A 16,464-nucleotide genomic window follows, 5' to 3' on the forward strand; every position below is an offset into this window, starting at 1 on the left:
AACAATACCAAGACCAAACACCTGGGGCATGGATATCAGTAGATCGTCTTCTGTTTCTCCTTTCTCCGTTTGTTAATGCCGATTTCTCGTGACTTCACTGTATGGTAATAAACCGTGAAATTTAGATGTAACTAAGATATACAGTTGTTGACAAGAACGCATTCCTCTACCATTATATGTATCGCTTCTATCACTGTCCTTATTGTTTTTTCTTCCGTATCATATTTTGTGGTTAGACATGCACCACGTGTTAAAAACACCGAAAGGTGCAATAATATCTAGCATCCGGAAAATGTCTTAAACGCTAAAATAATAATGATTTGTTATGATTTCAGTCTATATATTTTCAACATTTTTTACGTTTTAACAATGTAGAATGTGTAGGGTTTTGAAAGAAACAACGTCTTCTTGATTTTTTAATACAGATTTACGGCTAGTATGGAACAGTAGTAACGTATTCTTCCTTTAGGTCACACGAAACTCCGAATAATAATTCGAGAAGGGGGATGTGTCAAAGAAACAACAAGCCAACCAAAGAGTAGAAAACAGCTGAAAGCCATCAATGGGTTTTCATTGTCGTTCTTAAAAATTTAGGATCAGACTGGGTTTTCCTTGGATTATTTCCATCTGTCAGTAAAAGTCTTTCGAAAATTTCTGTTGGCTTTGCAGGATGTATAAATGCGCACCTACTTCCGGTCGGTTCCCTAGGAAATCATCAATGAATCATATTTATAACGAGATCATTTGGCTATAAGTACGTTAAAGTAGCGTTGCAATAAATGTCTGATTGGTCGATAATTTTTTCATTTATTATCGCCCAGAATAGGCTTACATAGTTTGGCACTGGACATTAATGGAGAAAAAACAATCAATAAATCTGATGGATTAAAGATTTTCTTTACCTTTTATTAAGTTCGTTAATGTTTTGATTATGTCACGTTTTTTTATGTCTTTTGTTCTACATGTAATTTTAAAGTGCTGAAAAATGCGTTTTTAAAACTGATTTTGTATGCAAATATTTCTTTGAATCTACATGAAAACAGCCACAAATATGCCAATCTTTCCATATGATTAGTTATATAATATTGTGTTTGTTGTGGTTGGATTTGATTAAGGAACATGGAATGAATGAATGAATGAATGAATGAATGAATGAATGAATCTTTATTTCCTCCATGTATATGAAGATTTTGCATACAAAAAGAAAACAAGCAATTATTTACACAATCAACAAAATATCATACATTATGAGATAAATACATATGAAAAAAAAAAGAACAAAAAAAACACACACAAAAAAACAACATATAAGTTAAACACACAATGCACAGATTCTAGTATAAACAGCAGAAACACAATGTTTTTCAATCAATGTCTATTCAAAATTCAAAATTAAACCTATTTTCAAATAAAACATGTCTGAATTTTTTAAACATGGGGTAAATATGTTTTGCTACGTAATACATCATTCTAGACCAAACTATAGGATCGAGATCGTATACAGTATTATCAACAGCTCCCAATAGTACTTCAAGAAGGTCATCATCGTCTAAATTGAAAATATCCACGGACTTTTGAATGGGAAGTTCATCCACAATTTTATAGAACATGACATTTCTTTCGGTTAGTAGAACATGACACTCCATTATTAGATGTTTAACGATATCAAAAGATTGTTTGTTACATAGAGTACATGTAGCTTTCTTAATGGCTGCCGATCCTAAAGCTACAAGTACTAACAGTTCGAGTTTTGTATCGGGATATAAAACTGTCAACCGAATTAGTCTATGTTCACAGAGGGTAGGATGAATTTTGGAATACCGTTTGAGTTCATTTCTATTTTCTAAATTACTTTTCCATTTGTTCTCTTCATAAATTTCAATAGACTGACGGACAATTTTCGACCAAAGCACTTTTTCTGGTATGTAATCCTCATTTACATAAGTTTCAAGGAAGGAAAATAAATCGTATTTAACAAGAGTTGTTATAAGATTATATGTTATAGAGTGTTCGGCATTTTCATCCAGTATAATCTGACTGATGCACATGTTGAACAGTTTTTTATGAGTTGTGCCAGATTTACTCCTACATAATCGCCCAAAGAATAAAAGTTTGAATTTGTCGATTACAGCTTCTAATGACCATAGACCAAGGTTACTTGTAGTTGAGTCCGTTGGTGAATATTTGTCCATGCATTGTATATACCGCGCAGCATATCGTTGTGTTCTTTCTAAAAGTTCTGTTTCAGAATTTGAGAGTTGTCCCCATACTTCGCAAGAGTACAATGCTGTAGGAAGAACAAATCGTTTCCATATCAACGTGTTTGTAATCGGTGTAAGGCCTTTTGGGTTTACTCCAGCACTATACAATGAGTGTAGATTTTTCTTTAATTTCTTCGCCGCCTTTTTTGTCCTTTCAAACGTTTTATTATTGTTAGTTATCAATGTACCAGCATAAATTGTATCAGTTTTACACGCTATTGTTGTATTTCCAAGCTTAATGTCAACATCTGTATTATTATTATTAAAAGTCAAGACACAACTTTTTGTTCCTTTATATTTAAGTCTCCATTTACACGCATAAGTTTGAACACAGTCGAGAAGACCTTGTAGACCTTTTGGCGAAGCACTTAGAAGGGTTGTGTCGTCCGCAAGAAGAATGGTAGGAATGTTCAAATAACCAATTCGTATTCCACAATTTGTCGTAATCAGCTGCAATATTAAGTCATTAATGTACAAAGAAAATAGCCAAGATGAGAGTACTCTCCCTTGCCCTACACCCTGCGAAATGGAGAAATTGTCACTAGTGAGTCCATTATATTGCACATGTGCACTAGCAGATTTGTAAGACATAAAAAGAATGTTCCATAGTTTACCAGTTACACCGATTTCTTTCAATTTCAAAAATACATGTAATTTTAAAGTGCTGAAAAATGCGTTTTTAAAACTGATTTTGTATGCAAATATTTCTTTGAATCTACATGAAAACAGCCACAAATATGCCAATCTTTCCATATGATTAGTTATATAATATTGTGTTTGTTGTGGTTGGATTTGATTAAGGAACATGGTAGGATAGAGGTTGTATGTGTGGAAGTTGGTTCCATGAAAGTTGATCTGGATTTAAGCAAACACATATTTCTGTATTACAAGCCAAGAACACGTCAGTTGTTCCATGTTTTCTTGCAAGGACTCTAATCGTCTAAAATATGACATTGTTTCATGCAGCTTCAAACTTAGAAGGACTTCAGCATCCGTCGTAACTCCCTATTGTTAATTTAAGACTTGCACTTCTCAATTTGTCCTTTAATAATTCAAGTGTTACGTGTAAAATCATAATAAAGTAGTTAAACTAGTAAAATTTAATAGATAATAAAATTCAAGTGCAACATACCATGATGAATCTTACATGAATTCAAATCATGTATTTTTATCTATTATATTTTATTTTCCTCTTTTTTTTAACACATTTATTGCAATTTCCACCAATTGCACGTACTGATACAGTTACGTGGTATTGTGCAGTAATATTAAACAGATGATAAATCATTTATTAAATGTACTGAATATCCTGTAAACAATTACGTAACTAATCAACACACTTAGTAATTATTTACAAACCATATCATATGTTCTGTGCCTAAACCATAATTTTATGTTAAATATAGCGATTTGTTGTGGAGATCTAATTATCCGTATCGATGTTAATAAATGCGTTCAAATTTTATAATCGTAAATGTTGATATGGCGTTGTCAGGGTTTGTGGAACATTTTAGATTCATTTCCGTCCATATTATTTAAAAAGAGGCTCTAGTTGAGACATTGCCGTATTAAGCTTTTACTTATCAATTAATCCGCCCGTCTGTTATGCTTTTTATGGACTTTTACGAACGTTAATAATAACCCTAACGAAAAATCGTAGCTTATTAATTATTATGTGAAACATTTTATCTACAAACTAAATTCAATCAGCGTACATGCAGTGCATATCCATCATGTTACCTCTTCTTGAATCAGCCGTTAAATTGTTCTCCATATGAATATTGAATTGGTCAGTGTTGATTCAAAAGTGTAAAAGTAACCTGAAAAATTAAAACAGCACGTTTCTTGAACGAAAGTATAGAGAAAAGAAATTTCAAGTCTTTTAGTGAAAAAAAAATAAAGGGTACTTTTTTCATGTCTAGTATGCTGTTACAAACATCTTGTTTGATTACACCAAAAGTATACTGGTAAAAAGTGCAATTTAACGTTCTGGGAACCAAAATCACCACAGAAAAACATTATCACTTTACTAAAGGGAATAGTTATTTCACAACAGCATTTAAAAATGAAGAAATGTGTCTATCCTGTCATGACTATCCTGTTACTGTGGTTGCTATGGTTACAGTAACAGGATAGACAATTGTAGACAGAAACGTATTTAAAAAGTTTATCATGACATATAGTTGCAAACATATTGAAATCTTTCGTTGTTTGAACTCATCTTAAGGTTATAACGTCTTAATCTTCCCAATTTAAAATTTTCAGGTGCAATACTGATATTGGTAACAGAATAGAACTTTATATAGTGATATATCATTAACGTACGTTCCTGTTACCAATGAAATAAAGACAAAAGTAAACTAACATATGAGGTATTTAATTGATGTTCGGTTTATTTGAAAGAGAGAAAGAAAGCTGAACAATATGAATTGCTATCTAAGACTTGTATGACTGGTTTGAATTTTTATAACCTTTGAAAAACCAATTTTGAGAGTCATTTTTCAGTACAACCTGGAAAATTGGCAAATAATCTATTATTTCACAGAATGAATACATATAGAAGTTTATACTCTTGAAAACCATCTTATTGGCTACGAACAACAAGCTAAAAATGTTATCTAAACCTTTTCTTAATAACCTTAAATTTCTTTTAGTGAACATGGTAACGGGAGAGACAAAATATTGTACCACCTATCAAAAAATGTTTCAAGATATTCTTGTATGACATTATTAAGATTGCATCTTTTAATATTTTGTTCTATAAGTACTGTTTCTTTTGATTTGCTTATGTAGAGGGTTGTTTGAATAAATCACTTTTAAATAAATTTTTCAATTTAAAAATGACCCATATATCCTTTATTTAGAAATAAAATTCATCTGATATATATAGTAGTCATTATTTGTATTCGTAAATATACATTTGTAAAACTCTAAAATGCGTAGATTTGTTAAAAAAAAACAATAATTGTGTCTTTAAGTTATATAACTGTACTCAATGTCATTAGACAGTTATTGTTAACACCTTAAACTGCTAGAGCCTAAATGCACACATATATATATATTCATTAACCATTTATTCTAAATGAATCTAATACCGGCATCACACAACAGCGTATATATATAGCTCCGACGTACACCGGGCGTGATAAAAAATCATGTACGCAGCAAATACGCTTGTAATTTTGGATGCATTCAGCCTGTCAATCATATCTGTAACGTGTGTATAACTAGCTTTAAGCGTGTTGGGCGCGTACGAGAAGCGTACCTAAGCGTTCAAGAAACGTATAGTTGCGTATGACCGGCGTTTGTCTAACATAAATGGACAACACGCTACGAAGGAAAAAAGTTTCTTGAACGAATTTGAGACGCGTCGCGATCGTATCTTGGACGTTCTATTATTGGGTGTTTGTTACAAACACACCAGCATACGTTTTAGTTAAAGTTGAACGATCTCGAAGCGTATACAACATCACCTAAACGTGTCTCAAACTTATCTGTAGCGCGTAGCGTATGAATAACATGCGTGTAGCGCACAGGTATGCGCTAGACACATGCTTGAGCTGGATGAAAATTTGTATAGCGTTCACCAAGCGTATACCTTTGTATTTCGACGTATTTCAAACTTATGCAACGCGCGTTTAACGATTGCTTAGCGTTCATCTGGCGTGCAACTAACGTAACCCGACTTTGTCAATTTTCTCTGTACGTTTGGTGCACGCCGGTCTATACGCCAATGTGTGACACCGGCATTAAAAAAACTAAAGTGAAAACCACTCTATCGGACATTGTGTTCACAACCACTAGATCGGATACACAATATTCAATTATCGCATAACGATATACACTTAATATAAACATCTAGGATTCAGAAACAAGCAACGTTGATCTTACAGAACTGATGCATATTCCCATGAGAATGATACATTTTCAAACGAAAAAAGTATTCCTTTAGTATCTAATTAAAACCCGCACGTCGCAGAAACAAAACACAAACAGAACAAAAACGGTACCACAACCGACAAAAACACAACGAGATATAATGTCGCTTACGATTGTAAGAACCAGTCGGTAGGAGAATTACTGAAGCTGGTTCCCATCGGACTGACTGTTGAACAATGTGTTTGCCAACGTTCATGTGCTAATATGTACATTGTAAGCACATAAGTACATATCAATGGTATTTTTGAATGCGCTGTACGATAGAATAAGCAGGAATTATCTAGTTAGGATTTTTTTAATATTCCTTTGAAGCATAAATTTGCTTCGTCACTGAAAATATAAATATTATGATCAAATCAAAAGTGATAGTACTTGCGGAAGAAAGTCACTTCTGTAATACAAACCTACTTACTATAAAAAGGTATCACTTTTCTATACTAGAGATTATTTACAGGGAAGAAGATACCGGAGCTATCAGATTAACATCTTACATTTCTAGCTTGTTAACATGCTGTTGCATTCGATCTCTCCTGAATTACTTCAAATACTAGTATATCATTCATATAGATGTATAAGCATAGGTTATATACCGAAGACAGATATATATACATTTGTAATATACAGCTAAGCAACGACAGAAATTCACAAATGCATGCATTATGTATTTTTAGATATTCTTCAGATATTGCATGGGATTTGTAAATACTAAGATAGTTGTTGTAAGAGTTGTTTAACATAAAAATAACGTTTCACCTTCGTTTTACGATTTGTCAGATTTAGCGTCCCCATTCCGAGAAAGTTCCCAATTGTCAACTTTCCGTTTCTATGCAGAAACATTCCAGCAGCGACTGCACAAGGAATGTGTGTTATTATTTGTCTATTTGTCTTTTTCTTTTTTAGCCATGACTTTGTCAGTTTATTTTTCGATCTATGAGTTTGACCGTTTTTCTGCTATCTTTCGCCCCTCTTTCTTATTTATACATTTACGTATACATCCTACACTCTAGCAAGGGTGTCACCGCCGGATATGGGAAGTGCAATGATACCTTTAAACTATACCTCTGTCAAACGGCTTTCGGGTTATAACCAATATAAAGAAGAGTGGTAAACATGCGGTCGAGATTCACTATTCTATTAAGTTGGTATATAAAAAAAATAACTAGAGTACAGTCGCTGGTAGTAAAGTTTAAGATAACTCCAATTTTTTGGTAGGATTCGTGTCATTTAGTCTTTTGTTTTTCAGTGTATTGAATTGTAAAATTTTTACTGTTTTTCTAATCAGATAGTTCATCATTTTTGGTAATTGTAACAATTTTTGTCTTTCGGTTTTGTTTTTACTTTTGTTTGTTCCTTTGATATATTTGGTCTCTTTTAAACAAAAACAGTAAAAATAAGTAAAACGTAGAACAACACAAACGTTACCATCGTTACTGCACCGGATGCCCATTTCAACAATACATATACATATACAATGTAGGCTAGGCCTTTGTCATAATTTGTATTACTAAAATACGAAAAGTTGTAAGCGACTGAATATACAAGCGCCTACGATATATTAAAAGATACTTAACGTAGAACATTACATACGTACTTAATATCAACACTTAAATAACAAAAATGCATCGTTAACAGCAATGATATCATTGATAATATTTCATAAGATACAATCCATGATGTCTTAACAGTATTGGTTTCATTTAATTCATGTTAAATGCATTATATTTCAATATTAATTCAGTATAAATGTAGTTAATAAAATGTGTTAAAAAAGGAGTTAAAAACTATTTTTAATACGTATAATCTAAATTCAATATTATTCTGTAATAAAAATAAAAAAATTGGGTTGTTCCTTAAAACACAAGAAGCATTTGAAAACACACATATACAAACAAACTATAAAAGATTTTATTAAACTGACTAACACAACATTAGCATCTATAAAGAAAACAAGTTTAATATCTGTTTGTAAGTTTTTGATTTTCATAAAGTACTCTCATTTCGATGAAAAAAGAGAAAACAACCATTTTTGCTTTTAGAGTTAGTTCTGATTTAGAGATAAACATGTAGCAGGAGTGGGTTTAGGAAATACTTAGACGAAACGCGCGTCTGGCGTATTAAATCAAAACCTGGTACCGTTTGATAGCTATTATTTGTGTGTTTCTCTGTACTATATGTTCGCCCATTATTTGTTTTGTAAGCTTGTCATGTAGTGTTGTCATTTTAATTATTAATATTTTACATTGCCATAAAAGCGGGAGGTTTGACTAGCCACAAAACCAGGTTCATTTTCTCAAAAATGTCCTGTACCAAGTCAGGAAAGTGGCAATTGTGAGTGTTGCATTGTCGTTTGTGTCTATTTGTGTATTTATTTGTCCTGTATGTTCTTCCATTTATTTGTATTGTAGTCCTGTCATGTAATGTTGTCATTTTAGTGTTATATTTAACATTGCTATAAAAGCGGGAGGTTTGGCTAGCCACAAAACCAGATTCAACCCACCATTTTTTTTTCTTAAAATGTCCTGTACCAAGTCTCGAAAATAGCCATTGTTATATTATAGTTTGTTTCTGTGTGTGTTACTTTTTAGTGCTGTATTTCTGTTGTGTCGTAGTTCTCCTCTTATATTTGAAAGTAATCGATTCCACAGTCTTCTGAGTAGACGTTTAATGCGCTGTTTATTAGAATTTTGATCAGTTTCACAGTTCTTACGTGTTTACATTTAAAGCGTTTGTTTACTTTAATGCACTTTACATGAAAACATGATCAGTTTCGAAGTCCTCATGTGTTTACATGTAACGTGACTTGGTCGCTTCCATAGTCCTTGCGTGACTACTTTAATGTGCTTCGCATGAACAAATGATCAGTTTGGCAGTCATTATGTAGTTACAAATGCACTTCACAAGAGGCTTTCGGATGTTCTATAGTCCTTGCAGCGATCTTAATTTAAGCGATTCACATGAAAACATGTGTTTTCTTAAATTGCGCTTCACACGAGAGATTGGTATAGGTTCCAATGTTACATACGTGTTAACATGAAATAACAATGTTGTTATATTCAAGTGATCTTATGACAGACATGGTATGTGTATGGTCTCAATAGTGTATGTTACAATAACATAGTTGCAGCATATTTTGACCGCCTTAATGTTGTGTGGGTTGATAAGAATCTTAAAAGAATCATCTGTCGGAACCCTAATGTTAACTAATCAACGATTTTCTTGAAGGTTTTGTTATAGTACCTCAAACTAAGATCATAACTTCAAATTCTGCATTTTTAGAAAAAATAAATAGTTTATATAATAGAAAAATTAGAAGATGTGGTATAATTTGACAACTCTCTACAAAAGACAAAGTTGGACAGAATTTAACAAATACATGTCATCGTATGACATTCAACAATGAGTATATATTAACACAAGACCTAAGACATCCTGCAGGTACAGTCGTATATTCAATTCAAAGGTAACAGCATGCATAGGATATAAAGAAATTGAAGGATTTAGATTTAACATAAAAATGAACCTAAATCATTTTTTTACATCAAAATGATATTTTTCTGACTAAAATGTCGGTTGTATAGCGTGGGATGCTTTATAAGCTGGGTGGAAGCGTTTCGAAGGGCGATGTAAAATGAATATTACTCACCGTAGCAATGAGACGATCACAGTTACCAATAAATATATTTCATAGTTTTAAATTGATTCAAAATTTTAAAATATGTAAATGATTTCTAAATTATATCACATAGGTGAAGACATTTGCTCATTTAAAAAATTACAAAAAAATCACATAAGTTACATCAAAATAGACAAGTAGTATAACGCTTTTTAAAATATTTCCCGGTTCAGCGAGCGCATCTTTCTCATTGTGTTGTTTTCTTAAAAGATACCTTAAATTGACAAACTGTTTGTTAAACGGGAAGGTGTATCATTTCATTGTTACGGATAGATGGTTTGTATATAAAAGGTTGCGGAAACTAAGCCCGTTATACTTATAAACTACATCAATGCTGTAAAACAGATACGTGGGCTCACCATAGCATATGTTGACAATTTGGGAGTCGGCAGCTTTTTGAAAAACAACAAAATGCCAAAATCGTTCCTAATTAAGAAATATAATAAACGGAATAGAAGTTTGTGTAGTGCCAAATTACAAACATTTGGGGATGAAGATAAAGCAGATGATATAACGTTAAATGTAGCTGTCTCAAACCAAGATGATTTGAAGTTTAAGGATAGTGTTATTAAAGGTAAATATTAATATAAATTATTAAACTGACTCTAGGAGCAGAGGATGACATCGACATGCACATAAGAGGATAGAGTGCTAAGGATATACTTTTTTGTAAGAGAAAATATGCTTTTTTATAAATACTTAATTTGAATGAAAGTTATTATTTTTTATCTTTACTTAAACTGAACAAATTTTGAAAATAGCTACCTTTATTGTGAATTTTAAGTTTGCCCTACAACATGTATGGGGCAAGAAAAAAAACATTCAATTTACAAATAATAATTAAACAAACGCTAGCCGCAACTCCAGACTAGCGGCCAGTTTTCAGAAAAATTTTGAAACCCAAAAGTTGCACAATTTAATGATAACGATTGAGCAAATTAAACAAGTACAGTACTTATTTGGTGATTTAGTTAATGCCGAACAACTTTAATACCTTAAGATTATTAGGTCCTTTACGTCTCGTCTCAATGGTGAACATTACTGTATAGGACAAAATAAAACTTTACGAATTTTTAAATTTTAAGCCTATAATACATGTTTATCAACCTATGTTAAACATAAACAATAAATATAAAAAAAGAAGATGTGGTATGATTGCCAATAAAACCATTAATTAATCATAAACAACAAGTCTTGTATCAAAGAATACACAATGCCATTTAAACATTGAATACTTTATTTCATTTTGAACATTTCAAAAAATAAAACGTGTTATTTCACCAAATTTCTGTATTCGATATCTCTGCCGTGAATGTATACGAATAACAAAATGAACATTGAATTAAATTGTTGTAAAATTTACCAAATGAGCATGCACCAGACAAAAGTTTAGAAAGAGAAATTGTCATAAGATATGAAAGAATTGATATTTTTTTTTAATTTATTTTGGAATATGCATCAACCGAAAACAAGCTGTTTACATTTATAACATTTGATAGGAATTAAAACCTGCCATTTTTGTATAAAACAGTTAGACATCTTCAGTTACGGATTTTGTTAATAGAAGAAACACTTGCGAACAAATGAGTTTGTTTAGATTCCCACAAGTACATTGTCCTCAGCATGGTATTATTTACCTAGCGATATACCTATAATGTGTATTCAGTTATCTTACTAATTACAAAAACCGTTTGGGTGTGTAGATGCTTAAAATTGAAAGATTTAAGAGGAATCTTTTAAATGGAAACAAAACAAATCATGAATGGATGTAAAATAAACAAAGTGTATAGACACTGATATCTTTGACAGTTATATTTAATGTAACTGTTCAAGTATATAATTACAGTAATTATGGGATGTTACCCGAGGGAGATGTTTGGTGCGCATGACAAAACCTCATCCTGTGACCAGCCAATCGTGTTACATTTCATTTTACATATGATCACAGCTATTCTGTTGCCAGGTCCAAATTATTCGTTATTAAAGTCTTATTTCAAACTAGCATGCAAAACATCAAATTAAAAAAAAAAAAAACCTTTTCATTTTTAAAGTTTGTTTGTTTCTTTTCATCTGACCATAGTTTCAAGTAAGATTTTCTCACCACTTGCGGTCGGTCGTCCGTCGTCGTCCGTTAACTTTTACAAAAGCTGTCTCCTATGAAATTACTGGTCAGATTTTAACCAAATTTAACATTTTTCTTGTGGTATAAAGTTTATTAATTTATGTCCGGTGATCCGGCCTGCTAACTAACATGACCGATATAGCTGAAATAGGACAAATACGTTCAACTTGTTTATTTTAATTTTTGATTAATAATTTATAACTTTACAACGACGATTTTAAACATATATCTATGTGAGCGACACAAGTTCTCTTGAGTATCTTGTTCATATAATGATGGATCAAAGGCTATCTGCACTTGGATATATGTTTCCTTATATCTTAATAGTCTCCAAATATGAAAAATATCCAAACAGTTTGGTTGCGTTTCATTCACATTTACTGAAGGAGGAAGAAAAAGCTTGATTTGTGTGTTTCTTTTTAGTTTATTTATTTGTCGTATCCTTTTTTAACATTTTATAATATATTTTAGTGTTAAAATACCACAAGATGGGGGTTGAAAAATACTGTATTAACACTATCGTAAATTTGACGGAATTTGATGTAAATCATTGATATATAACACCATCCAATATATGAAAAAACATTGTCGCTCTATTGTAAAACCTCGCACCTGTTCATCGGGTCGTGTACTCTCATAAATTGCAGTTTAATCAAATTTAAATTGACAGAAAAATAAAGTAAATGAAATTGAAGAATCTTTTTCACTGATTTATATATAAATCTGACAACCGTGTTTTGTTGAGGAATAATAAGGTTAGTAATGAAATTCTATAAAAAAATATTATTATTTTATTATTTCCGTATAAAACATCCCTTAAAAAATGACAGCATTAATGTAACGAGATTGAGAAGGTTTCAATAACATTCAAAAAGATTTATGGGCAGGCAGATTTGAAATGGACTTAAAATATTATTATTATTTTTTAAAATATAGTTAAAAAGATGCATCCGTCCTACATTAATAATAAAACTAACCCCAGGCCGAAGTCATGGAGAGTGTGATGGGTCGTTAGTTTCATAACATGGACCAACATCTCATTATATTTGTGATACTTATATATAATAACCCAGGAGTGGATTTTTAAATTGAATTCCTTGCACCGATGGTTTTATTTCATAATGTTTATTCTCTGTTTTAAGAGACGCACGGAGACATAACAAAAACCGAAGATGTTGACGAACGACACACTCTACCGTCCGTTAAATATCGTATCATAATCTGTCGTCCATTTAATAGCGTATCATAATCCATTATGATTTATCGTTTTATCCCAGCGTTTCTGTAATAGCATTTCATTAAACCTTTTGAAAGGTAACGTTCCAATGCCACAGGAGATGTCTAACATGTTTTTATATGTGTTAAATTATGCGAATATTTGACAAATGGTCGTTTATAACTTCATTAAACGGGAATATATTTTTCAAACATTGATCCCTGCTTGGCTTTCATATGAAAATACACTTCATCGAGGTTTTTGTTCATTTTCTATATGCGAGACTTATAATAAATTACTTCTCTAATAAGTGCCTTTTTTATTATCAATTATAGATGTGTGCTCCGATATTGCACCTACACCAGAATTGGACAAATTCCAGCAGCGTACAATATCTGAAGAAAATGGCGGCTATGAATGCAGTACCGAATGTCAATCCGTGGTTCTAAAGCAGCAAGATATGCCAACTAGAAAGAAACCCGAGAGACAACGAATGTTCCTACCATTGATTCCGGATTCTGATCTTTATCACTTTGTCCAACACCCGCCTAAAATGAACATCTACAGTCCTGTGTCGCCGTTATCTATCTTCCCATTTAGGCAACATGAACTGTGTTCGCCTATGTCCACTTCGCCTATGTCGCCGTCGTCTATACCAAGTCCATGCTCTGATGTATCCATGGAGTATAACAGCCTTAGCAACAGACTTACTCCTGATATATGTACGGATGCACTATGCAGAAAAACAGATATTGATCTCAAAATTTTACCGGTACAGTTATTTTATAACATAATAAATTTACGAGAAGGAGTACACTTTTTATACATGTACGAGATATTGTTAGATCAAAGTAGGAAATTCCCAAATAATTGACAGATATATTTTATTCGCTGATATCAGTGCAAAAATAAATCGTTATAAATTTGAATTTTACTTTTAGGATCCTCCTCTTAAAAACTCTCTTTTTCTAAATTTATCCCCCACTTTGTTTGTAAAGTTTTAAGTTTACACTGTGTCTACTATCAAATCATTTTTCAACTGCTTGAACCATCAAAGTTTCATTCAAATAGAACAGAAGAGGTCAGAAAATTTCAATATAATTTAGAATATTGATGAAAGAGATAGAATCGTTTGAGAAAAAATAAAATGATAGTCAATGTTTTATATCTCAAAGTGTGTACACATGTAATCATACTAGAATGGTTGCCTTTAAGTTATTGCAACTTTTTTGTTGTTGATATAGATATTCCAATATATATAGTTCATTCAAAAAAGTGTGTTAATGAAAGGCATATTGACATGAAAACTCAAACCTGTAAGTTGATTTCTAGCTGTTCCGATATGTTTTTATATCCCTCCTGTAAGATTTGCATATAGTAAATCATGTGTTCAATTTTTTTTAATTGTATTTACATTATCAATATATATGTGTACATATGCATGTTCATTTGTATTTTACAGGGTGTAGAGCTTGTAAACGGAGGTTATGGAATAAAGAATCCATTATTGGCACATGTTCCACAAGATCTGACGACAGGTCATGGTGAGTCGATCGGATTTAGTTTCATTCAAAATATTATTCAATGCATTTTTGTCCTTCCATAAAAGAAATTACTTTTCTCATGAAAAAGATAATTGAATTATTTTAAATTTACATATTAAACAATCTTTTTAGCAAGCCCAAAGCAAGTTATTAAATAAGCTTATACAATGTTGTCTAAGGTGTTTGAAACAACTTTGTTTATCAAAGACGAAACAAAAAAGTGGAAATACCACGGATGTACTTGTTAACTTTTCTTACATTGTGACTTGGACAGAGAGTTGTCTCATTGACACTCATATCACATAATGATCTTCTTATTTACACTAATATATATATATATATTTGTATGTATTCTACAGTTAAACAGACAGAAGACAACAAATATATATGCCGTATGTGCAATAAAGAATTCAGTTTACAAAGACTACTTAACCGACATTTGAAGTGTCATAGCGAAGTGAAGAGATTTCTATGTACGTTCTGTGGAAAAGGTTTCAATGACACGTTCGATCTGAAACGACACACGAGAACACATACGGGTAAGTTATAAGTAAATGACATTTAAAAATGTATGTTTTATACAAATGTATGTAGCCGAGACATAAAAATGCATGGTACCAATATGAAAAAAAGATATAAGTTATTAGCGTCAACACATGAGCATTGGAAAATACTTGGGATTACTACATAGAATACTATAACTATTGTACGTTTTATGCTTCAAATAATTGTCACACTCAAACACTTCATTATTTCATCCTGTTTTATCTATACCAGAAATGTGCAGAATATGTCTTCAGATTTTGCTTCTATCACTGTGTTTACCACGCTATATCCTTTTTCAAGAGAACCAGTAAACGAAATACGTTCTTATACTTGTCAATAACATTTCGATATAAAGAAAAGAAATAATAAGCCAATTTTGGAGGACTTTCCAAATTTATATTCTGAGTTATCTTTCTTTAAATGATTTTGCGGAACTAATCTTTATTTCTGAAATGCAATATACATTGAAGTATTGTATGAGAAAGATTATCTCATGTTTAATTCCATTACTTTTCCTACCTATAGGTGTGCGACCATACAAATGTGATAGGTGTGGTAAAGCGTTTACACAGCGATGCTCTTTGGAATCTCACGGTAAAAAAGTCCATGGTGTCAGTTTTACATTTGTACATAAACAGCGCAGACGGAAGTTGTACGTGTGTGAGGACTGTGGAAATGCAGAGAGTGATCCAGGATTACATTACCTCCATCTCAAAAAATTTCATCCTCATAATCCTGTGTTGATGAAATTCTATGATAAACGCCAATTTAAGTTCGATGCAGATCTCCAATCCAATGGTACAAGATGTTACGAACAATCAAGAGACTAAATATATGTATGTTGAATTGTGTGTTCAAGTATACATGGTGCTACTATAGAATGCAATGTTTAACTGTATGTGGGTTAGATTTAATCTGTCATGTCTTAAATCAGATCAGCAACCTAAAAATATATTTAAGACTTGCTTTGCTACCTTTGAAGTTGGTACAATTTTAGTTACATTCTTGGAAAATCATGAAAATATTGGTTCGTTGAGACACGACATTTCTATGGTTATGTGTTTCTAATATGTTGACTTTAAAATATCGCTGGGTTACGTATGTTCCTCTCACTTTCAGCTCAGGGATATGACTATGTACTCGAATAAAGGATGATGCATGTA

General features: G+C 31.9%; 1 protein-coding gene across 1 annotated transcript; it reads left to right on the top strand.

The window, feature by feature from the left end:
* Positions 1-10,110: 10,110 nt before the first annotated feature.
* Positions 10,111-16,464, top strand: LOC139484734 (putative transcription factor Ovo-like 1). The gene is made up of 5 exons (XM_071268642.1): positions 10,111-10,447; positions 13,547-13,983; positions 14,674-14,755; positions 15,115-15,294; positions 15,827-16,464. The coding sequence occupies exons 1-5, from the start codon at positions 10,285-10,287 to the stop codon at positions 16,129-16,131; spliced, it is 1,167 nt and encodes a 388-aa protein (XP_071124743.1). The 5' UTR covers positions 10,111-10,284; the 3' UTR covers positions 16,132-16,464.

This window comes from Mytilus edulis, chromosome 8 (genome assembly GCF_963676685.1).
Source record: "Mytilus edulis chromosome 8, xbMytEdul2.2, whole genome shotgun sequence".
NCBI classification, from domain to species: Eukaryota; Metazoa; Mollusca; class Bivalvia; order Mytilida; family Mytilidae; genus Mytilus; species Mytilus edulis.

Excerpts from the sequence above, each read along its gene's own strand:
- LOC139484734 (XM_071268642.1), top strand. The coding sequence starts at position 10,285 with ATGCCAAAATCGTTCCTAATTAAGAAATATAATAAACGGAATAGAAGT. Across the intron at positions 10,448-13,546 it reads TAAGGATAGTGTTATTAAAG|ATGTGTGCTCCGATATTGCA; the intron begins GTAAATATTAAT and ends TATCAATTATAG. Across the intron at positions 15,295-15,826 it reads ACACACGAGAACACATACGG|GTGTGCGACCATACAAATGT; the intron begins GTAAGTTATAAG and ends TCCTACCTATAG.